At 46.7% G+C, this 13,234-nt stretch overlaps 1 protein-coding gene across 1 annotated transcript in view; it reads left to right on the forward strand.

The window, feature by feature from the left end:
- Positions 1–11,377, forward strand: part of MGMT (O-6-methylguanine-DNA methyltransferase) — a 133,847-nt gene extending 122,470 nt beyond the window's left edge. Inside the window, exons 5-6 of the mRNA XM_058029284.1 lie at positions 4,182–4,321; positions 10,666–11,377. Of these exons, the coding sequence (XP_057885267.1) occupies positions 4,182–4,321; positions 10,666–10,845 (320 nt within the window). The 3' untranslated portion in view covers positions 10,846–11,377. The remainder of the gene's footprint in view (positions 1–4,181; positions 4,322–10,665) is intronic.
- The last annotated feature ends 1,857 nt before the right edge of the window (positions 11,378–13,234 follow it).

The raw sequence follows: 13,234 nt of genomic DNA on the forward strand, positions 1-13,234 counted from the left end.
TTTAATGCACTCAGTGTGAGCCAGCCTGGATGTTCAAGGTGTTAAAAGGAAGCATTTTGGTCCATTTTTCACTGAAGTGGTGCAGACAGACAGCAAGTTTCTACATTATAGTCATATTTCTGTTTCATTATATCACGTTTTGCAAGCATGCATGCACAGGCAATACCTAAAATCTTAATAAAAGTGCCTGGTATTTGAGATATTTGATGGAGTCACAGTCTGGTTTGGGCTGGAAAGGACTTCAAAGCCCACCCAGTGCCACCCCTGCCATTGCAGGGACATCTTTCACAGTCCCAGGCTGCTCCAAGCCCTCCCCTACCTTACCTTGGGCACTGCCAGGGATGCAGGGGTATAAAAAGAGGAAAAACATTTGAATTAAATTATTAAATTATATCTTCACGTATCACTAGATCAGTCTGTGGTAGGGTGACAGGTTTAACATGGCTTTAATAACAAGGAAATCTCAAAATTGCTGAAATTCTACTCTCTTGCTTGGCTTAATGGTTTACACCATTTGTTGTTTCTGCAGTGTGAGTGTGAACCTGCTCTTCCCGTGTCCAAGAGCCAGGTTGAGTTCTGTGTCTCAGGTGGGAACTGCTGCTGCAGTGGGAGCTGCTGTTTTCCAAACAGATTTGGGTATTTTTCAGCTGTTGTGCTTGAATGTTTTGGATTTTTTTTTTTTTTTTTTTTTTTTTTTTTTTTTTTTTTTTTTTTTTTGCTAATAGTAATAACAATGAGAACCGATGAGTGAAAAAAAACAAGAAAAGTTGTCTGTGCAGTACCCCAGGCAGGCTGTGAAAAAGCTGCCGAGGAGGAGCAAGTGTTTATAACTGTTCTTTGCATTTGCAAAACTCCAGGGGAAAAACAAACAAACAAAAAGAAAAGCAGGGGGAAAAAAATAACGACAAAAATAAACCAACGCGACAAACAAAACCTAACATTCCCAACAAACAAAAACTAACATTCCCAACAAACAAAAACTAACATTCCCAGCAATCAGGGTTGAGGGGAAGGAAAATCCAGTCTGTCTTTAATTCCTCCTAATCAAAGAGATTAAAAAGGGTGGAAAATCAGGCTGTGGGGTATAGAGGGGACAGGAAGGGGCTGGCACTGGTCCCTCTGCTCTTCTCTCATCCATCCTGAATCCTGAGGGACTGAGACCCCACCAACCCAAAAATCCTTGTTAGAGATTACATACAAACATATATGTATAGATAAATAATATAGATTAGATATTACTTAGTGGAAGGTGTACCTGCCCATGGCAAGGGGGTGGTATAAAATGATTTTTAAGGTCCCTTCCAGCCCAGACCATTCCATAATTCCATGATTATTAGTTAGAAGTTTATGGTTTTACTTCTTTGGACTAATTCCCACCTTCAGTTACACTGTTAAAAGTTATGATACAGCTGGTGTTCAAGTAAAATTGATTTTCTCTCCATTATCCCCATGGATTTCACATGTTTGTATGGAGGATTAAGGCCCAGTGGGCTGGTGGAAGGGACCTCTGAGCATCTGGGCATTAACAACAGGTTCAGGGTAATTTATCTGGAAATATCCTTCCCTGTGAGAGTGGGGAGGGGATGGGATGGGGCTGAGTTTTATCTTCCTTGTTCTTCACTGAGGTCCCAATCCTTCTGTGTCCTCCTCATACAGGATCACCACTAATGTCAATTCTTCACTTCTTTTTCTTCTGCCAGGATTGGGATTAAATGTGTGAGAGGGTGTTTCTTGTTGGGACTTAGATGTTTATCAGTTCTTATCCATGTCGCCGTCTCACAGCCCCTGAGTTCTGCAGCACTTCAATAACAAACTAAAAATTGAGCCCTGTGTCTCTCTCTACAAGGCCTTTGAAGGATCAACTGTCCAATTAAGAAATTAAGAAATTACTCCTAAATTATTTTTAATTTAAATGTAATAACCAGCTGCCTGTGATCTGCAATGTGGACTTCTTTATCCAATTACACAAAACCACCCAAACCCATGGAGAAGAAGGTGAAGAAGAAGGACTGGCCTCCACCCTAAGACCTCCATCTTGCTTTATGTATATTGTTATATTCTGAACCCTTAAACTCCTAAAATGAGTGCAGGTTGTGCTCCCAGGCACTCACACGTGCAGACAGTTCAATAACAGGATCTGGCCCTGCCTCTTGAAGCTGCTTACACTAATTAATGCCTTTGCTCCCCGCAGGATGAAATGGAGTTTTCAGATGCGTTTCCAAAACGATGTGCGTGATCGCTAAATATTTCACATTCTTCTGAACCCTCCACGAGTGTTTTGTGTGGGAGCAGAGGTTGCTCCCATGGAAAATGCCTGATGGCCCTGGCAGGGGAATAGATAATCTGTGTCCCTGTGCCAGCCTGTCCTGGGGAATTTGGGCATCCCTTGGGTCTCTGCAGCTGCCCCATCCTCCCCCAGCTGCTCCCTGTCCAGCTGCGCTCTGCTCCCTTTTCTCCCTGATTCCAACAGGTTCCCAAAAGTTTCGGGCCCACCCCACCCCAACCTGCCAAAACTGAGGGCGAAAAAGGGATTTTCTGGTCATTTAGAAGATGCCATGGGGCAGTGACTCCCCAAGACCCCTGAGCAGGGGGGTTAAAGCTAATCCTGGCGGATGAAACAGGTTAAGAAAATAATAAGGAGCAGTTTGATTTGGAATAAACCCTTCTGAAGGAATCACAGTAAACAAAACCTGTTTGCCTAAGGAAACCCTGGTAGCAATCAGCCAGTAACACAACTGCTTGTGCTAATGAACCCAAAGCTGTTAATGTGGTTTCTTCAGTTAAATTGATTCATGAATTTTGAAGAGAACATTATCTAATGAATTTTCTTTGAATAGAAAGCAATTAAAAGGACAAATCAGTCTGATTAACCCCAAAGTCACCCTACTGCCACAAATGGTGTACAGTTTGAAATTATATCATAAAAAACTAGAGCAGATTTGCTATCTCTTTGCCCTCTACTAATCCATGTAAATTAATGAACAACAAAGTTAATTTCTTTGATGACCCTTTTCTCGTATCACCTGGATTATGCTGATGTTTAATTTGCTTAATGTTATAATAAAGACTAAACAGATTTTTTCAATGAAGTGATTATCATTCCCTTCAGTTAAGAAGTGATTTTTATTATTTAACACACACATAACGCCGTATGGGTTTCCTTTAAGAACAAAATCACATTTCTTTACCTTCCTACAGAAGGTAATCAATGTCTTTTTTGACAACTAAAGAAAGAAAATGTTTTTAATCAGTTTCTTTCTTTGCCAGAGCAGAAGGTTGAGGCTCTCAGCTGGGGGAAGGGGTCTCTTCTCCCTTTTTTTCCCATTTTTCAGTCACCAGCTCACTCGTCTCTGTAAATTATCCAAGAGTGAGATCCTCAGAGCTTTTCCAAGTGCTTTGAAGGAGCCAGAGGTGTTCAGCCCAGCTCAAATCCAAACAGGACCATCCCTTTTCCTTCCTTGAAGCAACCCTGGGCTGGGTGACACCCTGAGATGCCAAAGAAAGCCTCTCCTAATGCATTTGCTTATTCATTATTCCAGCAATTGGAACACTTAAAGCAATTTGCTGCCGAATTAAAATTAAAATAATGGCCGATACATTATATATTTTTTTTTTCCCCCCTGCATCATTAAGGATGTGCAGGACATTCAAGGTCACAGCCAGTCCTTACACTTGGCAGTGTGTGCAGTGCTGAGCAGTAGCTCGGGGGTCCCCACTATGAAATGCAGTCAGCCAGGATAATTCGGAGTTTGCTGGCTCTAGGGCGTCCCTGGCACGTCCCAGCTGAAGTTGGAAATTAGCTGGAGATGCCAGGCCTTTGTCAGAGAGGTACAGCCACTTATTCCTTCCCTTTTAATTTGACTCTATGCTAATTTATACTCCGCCAATTTAATGGGAAAAGCCACATTGTACCAGCTAACAGGATAATTGTACTCGAAGCAAATTAAAAATATAGGAAAATCAAAGCCTTAAATCCTTTTTTTTATAGTGATCAGCTACTCCAAGCACTGTCTGCAATAATCATGTATTTAACTGTAGTCATACAGGGCACAAAACAGGATGGTGCACGGGGCTCTTGCAGTTTAAATTACGAAATTGCCATTGAGGCTTTGTGTTGAGTTTTTTGACTGTTCCATCCTCATTTCTGCAGCCCAGCAGTGCTCTCTCCCTCTGCCTTGCAGATTCCTTCACCAGGCAGGTGCTGTGGACGCTGCTGAACGATGTCAAGCTTGGGGAGGCGGTTTCCTACAAGCAGCTGGCGGATCTTGCTGGCAACGGGCGGGCAGCGCGCGCCGTGGGGGGAGCCATGAGGAGCAACCCGGTGAGTGCAGGGCACAGCTGCTGGGCCAGGCTGGTTTGGAGGGCTCTGAGGGGTTAAATTCATCTGCTCTGGAAGCTGGGCTGCCGTGAGGAGCAAGGCCAGTAGGTGTTGTTTATCGGCAATAATGCACAGCGCAGGTGGGTGTGATTTTATGCCCTGCTGTTTATGGGGTTGGGTTGGGTTGGGTTGGGAGGAGTAACACTTCTGTTACTCACCAGCCTCTGCACAGTTTGTTGTTCTCAAACGTCTTTGTGTATTCTTAGGCTGAGGAAGTCTTATCTTCCACATGGGCTTAAGTTGGCAGAGTATGAGTGCTTTTGCTTGTGTTAAAGCCGTCCACTCTGGCATAAATACAATTCTGGAAACAAGGCCAGGAGCACCCTGGGGCAATGGAAGGTATCCCTGCCCATGGCAGGGGTGGAATGGGATGAGTTTAAGGTCCCTTCCAACCCAAACCAGTCTGGGATTCTGGAGGTGAGTTGCCTGAATTTGAACCAGCTGGAGGGAGCAGCACTCCTGGTTCAGCCTGTGGATTTGGGAAAAAAACGTTCTTATGCTAAATGATCTGTGTCTGTTTTTCCTTTTCTTTGTCTGGGTTTAGCTTTTCAGTGCGTTTATGCCCCTGAGTCCCTGGGTGGGTGTGTGCAGCTGCTGTGGTGCTCAGTGGGTGCTGTATGGGGTGGGATCAGCCCCACCCTGGCTCAGAGGGTCTGGGGGCTCAGCTGGATGTGCCCGCACTGTTTGAGGAGCAGTTCAGTCCCTAAACCCACACAGCCACAGAACCCCAGAACAATTTGGGTTGGAAGAGACCTCAGAGCTCATCCCATTCCACAATTCCCCACGGGCAGCACCCAGCCAGGGACACCCACACAGTTGCATGTGGGGTTAAGCTTTGAGCCCACGCTGTTTGCAGCATCCATCACCTGTCCCTGTGAAGCAGCTCCTATGAGCAGTGTTTTGTCAATAGCCCGCATTGTACTTGACAATACAAACTATTTTAATATGATGGAATGCTTTCCAATATAATCTGGTGTACATTAAGATAAGGCAATCCAATGCAAACCTGCAGGAAACAGTTCTCAAAGAATAACAATCCAGTGTTGTGCAAAAGGAGATGTAATTGCCATCGCCTAGAAATGTACCCAGCTTTGCCCTCAGGCTGCAGTGGAGCAGCAGCATCCAAAGTAGCAGTAACAGCAGGTTGTGGTGTGAAAATTCCTGCTTTTTCCCCTGTGAGGAAGGATGAAAATAGTTCTGAAAATATACAGCAAAGCTCCTGCAATTTTTTTAAATGGGGTCCTAGTTATTATTGCCATTTCCCAGCCCATACCGTGGCTGCAGTGGTTTCTGTCCCCAGCAGAAAATTTTTAAGCTGTGGTTATAGATAATAATGTATAGCTGTAGGGAAAAAGAGCTGTATTAATATAATACCACCTCAATATTTCATCATAGAAAGCTGATGATTAAAAAAAAAAAAAAATCAGTGCTGTAATGAGAGTCCTGCCCATCGCAAACCACAATTTTGCCACTGCTCATCTCCTGGAGGTAATCTGAAATTCCATCCCTATTCCACATGCAAACACACACACACACATCATCCTTTTGCACCTGAGTGTGAGCAACTGCTCAGTGCTCCTGATATTTCCCCCAGAAATGTCTCCTGGTCCTTCGCCTGTGAGCCATCGTGTGCAGGCTGGCTGTGTGCAGTACACAGGGATTTTATGCATGAGGTGAGAGATAAAGATAAAATGTGGCACTGCAAAAAAAACCCCTCACCTTTGTTATTTCTGTGTATAAAGCCGTCAGCTCTTGCGAAAACAGATTTTCTGACCCAATTTGCAACTCCACCTCGCAGCCTCGTAGAAATCTGATTAAAGAAAATACTGAGAGGACCAGTGGGATAAAACATGAGAGGTCAGAAATTGCTCAAGAGCTATCCAGGGTCTGAACCCTCATTCAAACCCCACACTCATTCCTGGAAGTGCTCAAGGCTTGGATGGGGCTTGGAGCAACCTGGTGTGGTGGAGGATGGATTTGTGATAACCCTGATTGAGTGAGGGTGGCAGTACCAGGGAAAAGGGCCCTTTGAAGCAACCCTGAGCTGGCATCACATTGTCCCTCAAACACTTGGGTAAAATCACAAACTCACCTTTGTGATTTTACCCAAGATAGCAGATACCAGCATATTTATCCCTCCTATGAAACAAGACTTGGTCTTTTATTTGGGTAGAGTGCATTCCACAGGTTTCCCCTTGCAGCTGGGATGCTCCACATAATTCCTGGGCTGAATTCCACCCTCAGCTTCACGAGAAGGTGGAAGAGGTGCCAGCAGCAGCAGCAGCTGCCTCAGTTCCTGGCCAGGACAGGGTGGGGATGGCTCACCTTTCTCAGGAGAGGCTTCCCAGAGTTTGCTGTGGTTCGCACTGATTGCGAGGTCCGTGCTCCTCAAAGGGAACCCATAAAGTTCAATTAAAAATCTCATTAGACTGGTAGAGGAGGATCAAAAAGAAATCGCAGAAGCTCATGGGAAATGGAGAACGTTGGACTGATTAGTCCAAGGCCATCCTAAATGAGTGTTGTGTGCCTTAAATAAGACATCCTCAGAGGTCTGATCACAGCACTCGGAGCTGTCTGCACTGGGTTTGTGCCCTCTGCAGCTGTGCTGGTCCTTGGGCTCACCCCAGCCAGGGGCACAGCCTGATGCTGGTACCAGTCTGTCCTAAATCGAGGATATTGCACCAATGCATGCTGAATCATGGAGGTAACATTGAGCTACAGCATGGATACTCAACCAAAATGTTTGGAACACTGAGGGAGCAGCTGTGCGTTGGCGAGAAAATTGTGGTGGGTGGATCTCAAACACCATGGACACATCAAAGAACCTGTGTGTTCAGCCATTGAACCAGGGGACGTCCTGGGCTGGAAGGGACCCACAGGATCATCCAGTCCATCCCCTGTCCCTGCACAGACACCCCAGATCCCACCTGAGCATCCCTGGCAGTGATGTCCCAATGCTCCTGGAGCTCTGGCAGCCTCAGGGCTGTGCCCATTCCCTGGGCAGTGCCCAGCACCCTCTGGGGTTGAGCCTTTCCCTACTATTTCCATTCCCAAAACCTTTGCTTCCTTTGGTGGCCAGTGATAACCTGAGACCCACGCTGGGTCACACCATGAGATTTGTTTCTGCTGGAGAAGAGGTGGAGAAAAAGCAGGGGGTGGAACTGGGTGATCTTTAAGATCCCTGCCAGCCCAAGCCAGTCTGGGCTTCTGTGACATGAGCAAGCCACGGGTCTGTTTTTTGCTGAGTGTGTCTCAGTGTGATCCCTCAGCTGTTTCCATTTTGCCAGGCACATCAGCAGCTCTCCAGCCACACCATGGGACCTTCCCCTCCTCTCCAGAGCGCCGAAATTCCCTAAAAGCAGCTCAGAGTGATCCATCCTGTGGGCAGGGAGCTTTTCCCCCACCTTTTTTCCCTAAACAAACCCGTTCTGGAGGAGTTGGTTTATTCACAGATCGCCAGGAGCGCTAATGACCGGCCCAGCCTTGTTCTGCCACTCACCCAGATGGCTGTTGATAAAGATTTAGCATCATGTTCCGAGTGTCAGGGCTGTCAGTAGTGCTGAACCATTTGACCAGAAGAAAAAACGCACAGGGAGCTATTGATTACAGCTTCTCAGTGTCACTTGTTCACCAGGATTTAGGTATTGATGAGGCTGCGAGTGAAAACAAGCTCTTTCCCTTGTGGGCCTCTACCCAGAAGAACAAAAGCGAAGTTGGAGAAAATATTCAGCTGGTGCCCGAATCAGAGGGACTCCGGCATCGATCCGAGGGCTCCTTCATATTATTTTTTTTGTTGGAGACAAATCTCTGGGTTTGGAAGTTTTATAGCGTTTGAGGTAGGGGCTGTGCGTGTGATGGATTCGTGGGGGAGAGGAATTAGATTTCGCAGCATGAAGATTTCAGCGGTGCTATAATATTATGAGCTGCTTGGTTATTGATAAAAATTACATTAAATGTAGCTGAGGCATTAAAGCTCCAGACTAGGGTAGTTCTCCCTCTAAAATGTCCTTAGGGCCCTAATAAATTTTAGCAGGTTTAATTATTTTAGTAGGCTGAACGTTGTCACCACAATTAAGCCAAACTGAAGCAATATTCAATATTTTTAAATTACAGCGCTGGTATGGTCTTTGTACCACTCCTACATCCAGAGCTGTGCAGGGTGACAGATGGGTGCTTGTGTTGGGACAATCTCAGCGTGGAATTCTTTGTTTTGGCCATGGAAAAAGTGGCATTAATTTCGTACCCCCTCTGTGTGCTGGGTGGTCACAGCTCAGCCCCACTTCCCTGTGCTGTGAGCAGGTCCTGCTCCCACCCAGGGATCATCCAAGACCCCACATCTGAAAATAAAGTCCTTTTTTTTTGCTTTTTCTCCACCAAGATTTATAGCCTTGCCACCAAACTCTGCTGCTTTACTGTGTGTGTTTTTAAAGAATTGCAAATGAACCTCAGAGATGTTTTACAGTGTATTATTATGGCTTTGTCACTCAAGCCAAGCCTCCTGCAGTAACTGCGGGGAGTGTAAAGGCAGAGAAACCCCAAACCAGAAAAACACTTGCAAAAAAAATCCCAATTTCTTTGAAGAAGTCATAAACCTGCAGTGGGATGGCTTGGCATGGAGCAGAGCTTTTATTGGTACTCACTGGAGCTGTCACAGATGGATTAATCACTTGTGGCATTGCCACATCCAAATAAAGCAGATATTGGAAGCAGTTTTTTATTTAAACACTGATCAACAATTAGCACCTGTGTGTATTCTCATTTAATGGGGGCTGAGATTAAGATTTTATATTTCAGACATTGAAATTAGTTAAGTAAACTGAAAGAACACCCCCAAAAAAAATCCCTCTCAATTTATGGTCTGGCCTGTTCAGCTACTTTGGGGTTTGTGTATCCCAGGCTCAGATACACCACAGTGCTTGAACTGTGTGATTAAACGGGATTAAAATAAGTGAGGGTAAAGTCTGCAATTTGTCTGCGTGTCTACACAGAAATAAATTACAATTTTTGACTGGAGATGCCCAGATTTGTGAGAGCTGCCCTTGTGGGTGAGTGATGCTGTCCCAGCCCCACCGTTGCAGTGCCATTACTATGCAGTTACCAAAACACACCCGTGATTAGAGATGATGGATGGCAGTTTTTATGGTGTGTACTTCAGCTATGATAATCACCTGTAATAAAAAATTAAAAAAAAAAAAAAAAAAAAAAAAAAACACGTTTATTTTCTCCTCTGCATTATCAGTCCATTATGTAACTTCTGGCATTGATTTTGCAGAATCTGTGTCGTGTGGTTATAAATGATAGGGAGTAGAAGGCAGAGAGGGGAAAAAAAAAAAAGAGTTCTTAAAATTGGTTAGGTCGGAATCAAACTTCTCCTTTTGGAGGCTTTAAAAATTCACAGCCCATTTTGGATTGACTGGCTGCTAAATAATAAATAGTGCCTTGGTCTTCCAGAGAATTTCTCCAGGGTGCACATGGAGGTGCTGCAGCCCAGAGAGGATCTGCTGGGGAGCTCAGGCACTGGGATCTCTTCTCAATAATCTGGTTTTTCCCAGAAATCTTCTAGTCCTGGGATGATCTTGGTATTCCAGAGTGGGTTGAGTGGGAATGGACCTTAAAATTCATCCCATCCCACCCCAGCCATGGCAGGGACACCTCCCACTGTCCCAGGTGCTCCCAGCCCCAATGTCCAGCCTGGCCTTGGGCACTGCCAGGGATCCAGGAGCAGCCACAGCTGCTCTGGGCACCTGTGCCAGGGCTGCCCACCCTGCCAGGGAACAATTCCATCCCAGTGTCCAATTTAAAGAGTTCTCCATGTGCATTTTGGGTCTGTGAGGCTTCGTTCCCCACCCTGGGCACGGAGGGCTCAGCAGGACCTGGTGCTGCAGGGAACATTTTATATATGGGATTTAATATCTCAGGTTTATCCTTTTAAAGACTTTACATCATTTTTTATGTATTAAAATTCTTGTCCATGGCTATTTTTTTCCTGAGAACTGGGGTGGCCTCCAGGGGTGCTGAAGGACTCTGTGCTCTGATGTGGGAGCTCCATGTCCCTGCCAGCCCAGTGCCACACAGCTGCTGGCTTTTACAGTGCTGGATTTCCACTCTCATGGAATCACAGCACCATTCAGGCTGGAGAACACCAAGCCCATGGAGCCCAGCCTGTGGCAGATCCCCATAATCATCTCCGTAATCATCCCCACAATCACTGAGGGATGCGTCCCGTTTCTCCTGGCTCCCCTCGGCCTCACCCTTTGCTCCTCCCGGGTTTTTGGGGTGTTCTGCAGATCCCCATCATCATCCCGTGCCACAGGGTGATCCGCAGCAGCGGGGACAGCGGCAGCTACGGCGGGGGCCAGCTGATGAAGGAGTGGCTGCTGCGCCACGAGAGGCTGCACAAGGAGAAGCTGGCACAGGGAGGGGGCCGCTCACCAGCCCCGGCACACGGCCACGGCTCCTCGGCCTGAAACGAGCCCCCTCTCTCTCACAGCACCCAGCAGAATTCAGGAAAATGGTAAATATTTGAGTGACACATAAATATAATGCAACATCCAAAGTGAAATGTGTGGTGGCACCGCTATATTAAAAAAGCGGGATGCGTCCTGGGGGAGGCAGCTCGGCTGCCCTTTCTTGTTTTTACATTTTACAGCAGAATGACTACAGCGATCCGGGCCTGTTGTGCATGGATTTTGTTCCCGTCTCCAGCCCTGTTTTGTTCTATTTTTAATGTCCATTAAAGCAGGGATAAGGGAGTGGGAGGGACGTGGCCAGTGTGAGGTGGAGGCTTCCCCCTGAGGAGGTGTCTGGCTCACGGCGAGTGGCCCAGCCTGGCACGGGGGCCCTGCCCGGCTCCCCCTCCCCACTTTGGGGCATAAAATGGTTTTTTACCTGAGCAGGAGTTACAGGAGCACAGTGAGATCCGTGCAGAAGCAGGCAGCTGTTGAATTCCTTGCTCCTGCATTTTCTTTTTGGGCTGGAAGATGGGAATTTTTTTTTTTTTTTTTTTTTTTTTTGCGTAGAGCAGGCAAAGAGATTCTGCTGACAAATTGTGTATTTTGGATAAGCAGCTTGGTTAGCCAAATTTGGCAAAATACTGAAAAGCTCATCATAGTTGCTTCCTTATTAGCAGCACATTCCTTTATAATTCGAGTTTTCCTTCCGATTTCCATGTGTCTCTGTTTTCCAAAGCTTTATTTCCCGTAGCCTCTCCGTTGGAAGGATTCAAGAGACATTAAAGTTAAATTTTGAGGTGGTTTTAGCAGGGTTCTCTGCGAGTACGAGCCACAAGAAGCTGAAATTTCCAGTATGGGAATCGTAAATTGTAAGATGGAAATACTGATTTTTTTATGTGTTTTATCATATTTTCATGGATGTCTCTTTAGAAAGGCCATTGCTGCCCCCCAAAAATTATTGTGTGGCAGTGCTTTAGTTAATCCAGGATTATTGATACCTTGGAATTACTTCAATAAAAAAACTGCTTTGCATGTGCAAGTGTCTTTGGGTCTGTTTATAAATAAAACACAGGGTGTGATATATGGGGAAAATAAACTATACCCCACTGTACAATATAAAGCTGTATTTTTATCAAGGGTTTCTCGTGGCGATATAAAGCACAGAAGCAAAGCTCAAGTGGTTTGTACGTGTCACCAGAACCCCGAGATAAAAATACGGCCTTATAATATGTACAGTTTGGGTGTATTTTATTATTTCTTTATATCCCTAATGCATGCTGCCACCGAAAGCAGGCAGCAGCAAATGTCAACTTTAACCTTTCCCACATTTGCATCCCTCAATGGGTTTTTATTTTCAGGTGTTTGGGCTTTTTCAGGGATGTGACTTTGTTTTTGTGGGGATGGGGATGGGGAGTGCTGGGATTGGGGCAGGCGATGCCTTTCCCAGGGAAACAGCCAATTTTGGGAGAGAAATCCTGTTCTGGGTCGGGGATTCAGGGTGGGCAGGGATGGGGCAAGGAGGGGATGGGCAGGGACAGGCACGGGGGGACAGAACAGGGCTGGACGGGGCAGGGACAGGACAGGGACAAGAAGGGACAGACAGAAAAAGGGACAGGATCAGTCAAAGATGGACAGGACAGGTGGAGGTGGATGGGGTGGGCAGGGACAGTCAGGGATGGACAGGGACGGGGATGGGGACAGGGACAGGGACAGGGACAGGGACAGGGAAAGGAGGGGACCGATAAGGCAGGGATGGGCAGGAACAGGCACGGCGGGACAGGACAGGGACAAGAAGGGATGGACAGGGAAAGGGACTTGGACAGGGTCAGTCAGGGATGGAGAGGGACAGGGAGGGATGGACAGGGGGACAAGGACAGGGACAGTCAGGAACAAGGATAAGGACAGGGACAGGAACAGGGACAGTCAGGGACAGGGCTAAGGACAGGGACAGGGAGGGATGGATAGGGGGACAAGGACAGGGACAGGGACAGACAGAGACATGGCTAAAGGCACAGACAGGGATAGGGAGGGCACAGGGACATTCAGAGAGGTGGACATGGACAGGAACGGGGATAGGGAGAGGGACAGAGACAGGGACAGGGACAGGGGGACAGGGAGGGATGGACAGGGGGACAGGGAGGGATGGACAGGGGGACAGGGACACAGGGACAGGGACATTCCGGGCCGGGCGGTGCAGTTCGGGCGCTGCCCGACAGAGGGCGCGCGGCGCAGGGCTGGGGGCGCAGCGGGGCCGGGTCCCCCCAGGCTCGGGGGCTCTGGGGGGGCTTTGAACAGAAATAACCCTGAGCACCCCAAAATGCATCTGCCTATAGTGAAATACATGTGTTTGTGTGGGTACAGATACATAGACATGCATACGTGTATACATACATTCATATATACA

The sequence above is a fragment of the Melospiza georgiana genome, chromosome 8 (assembly GCF_028018845.1).
Source record: "Melospiza georgiana isolate bMelGeo1 chromosome 8, bMelGeo1.pri, whole genome shotgun sequence".
NCBI classification, from domain to species: domain Eukaryota; kingdom Metazoa; phylum Chordata; class Aves; order Passeriformes; family Passerellidae; genus Melospiza; species Melospiza georgiana.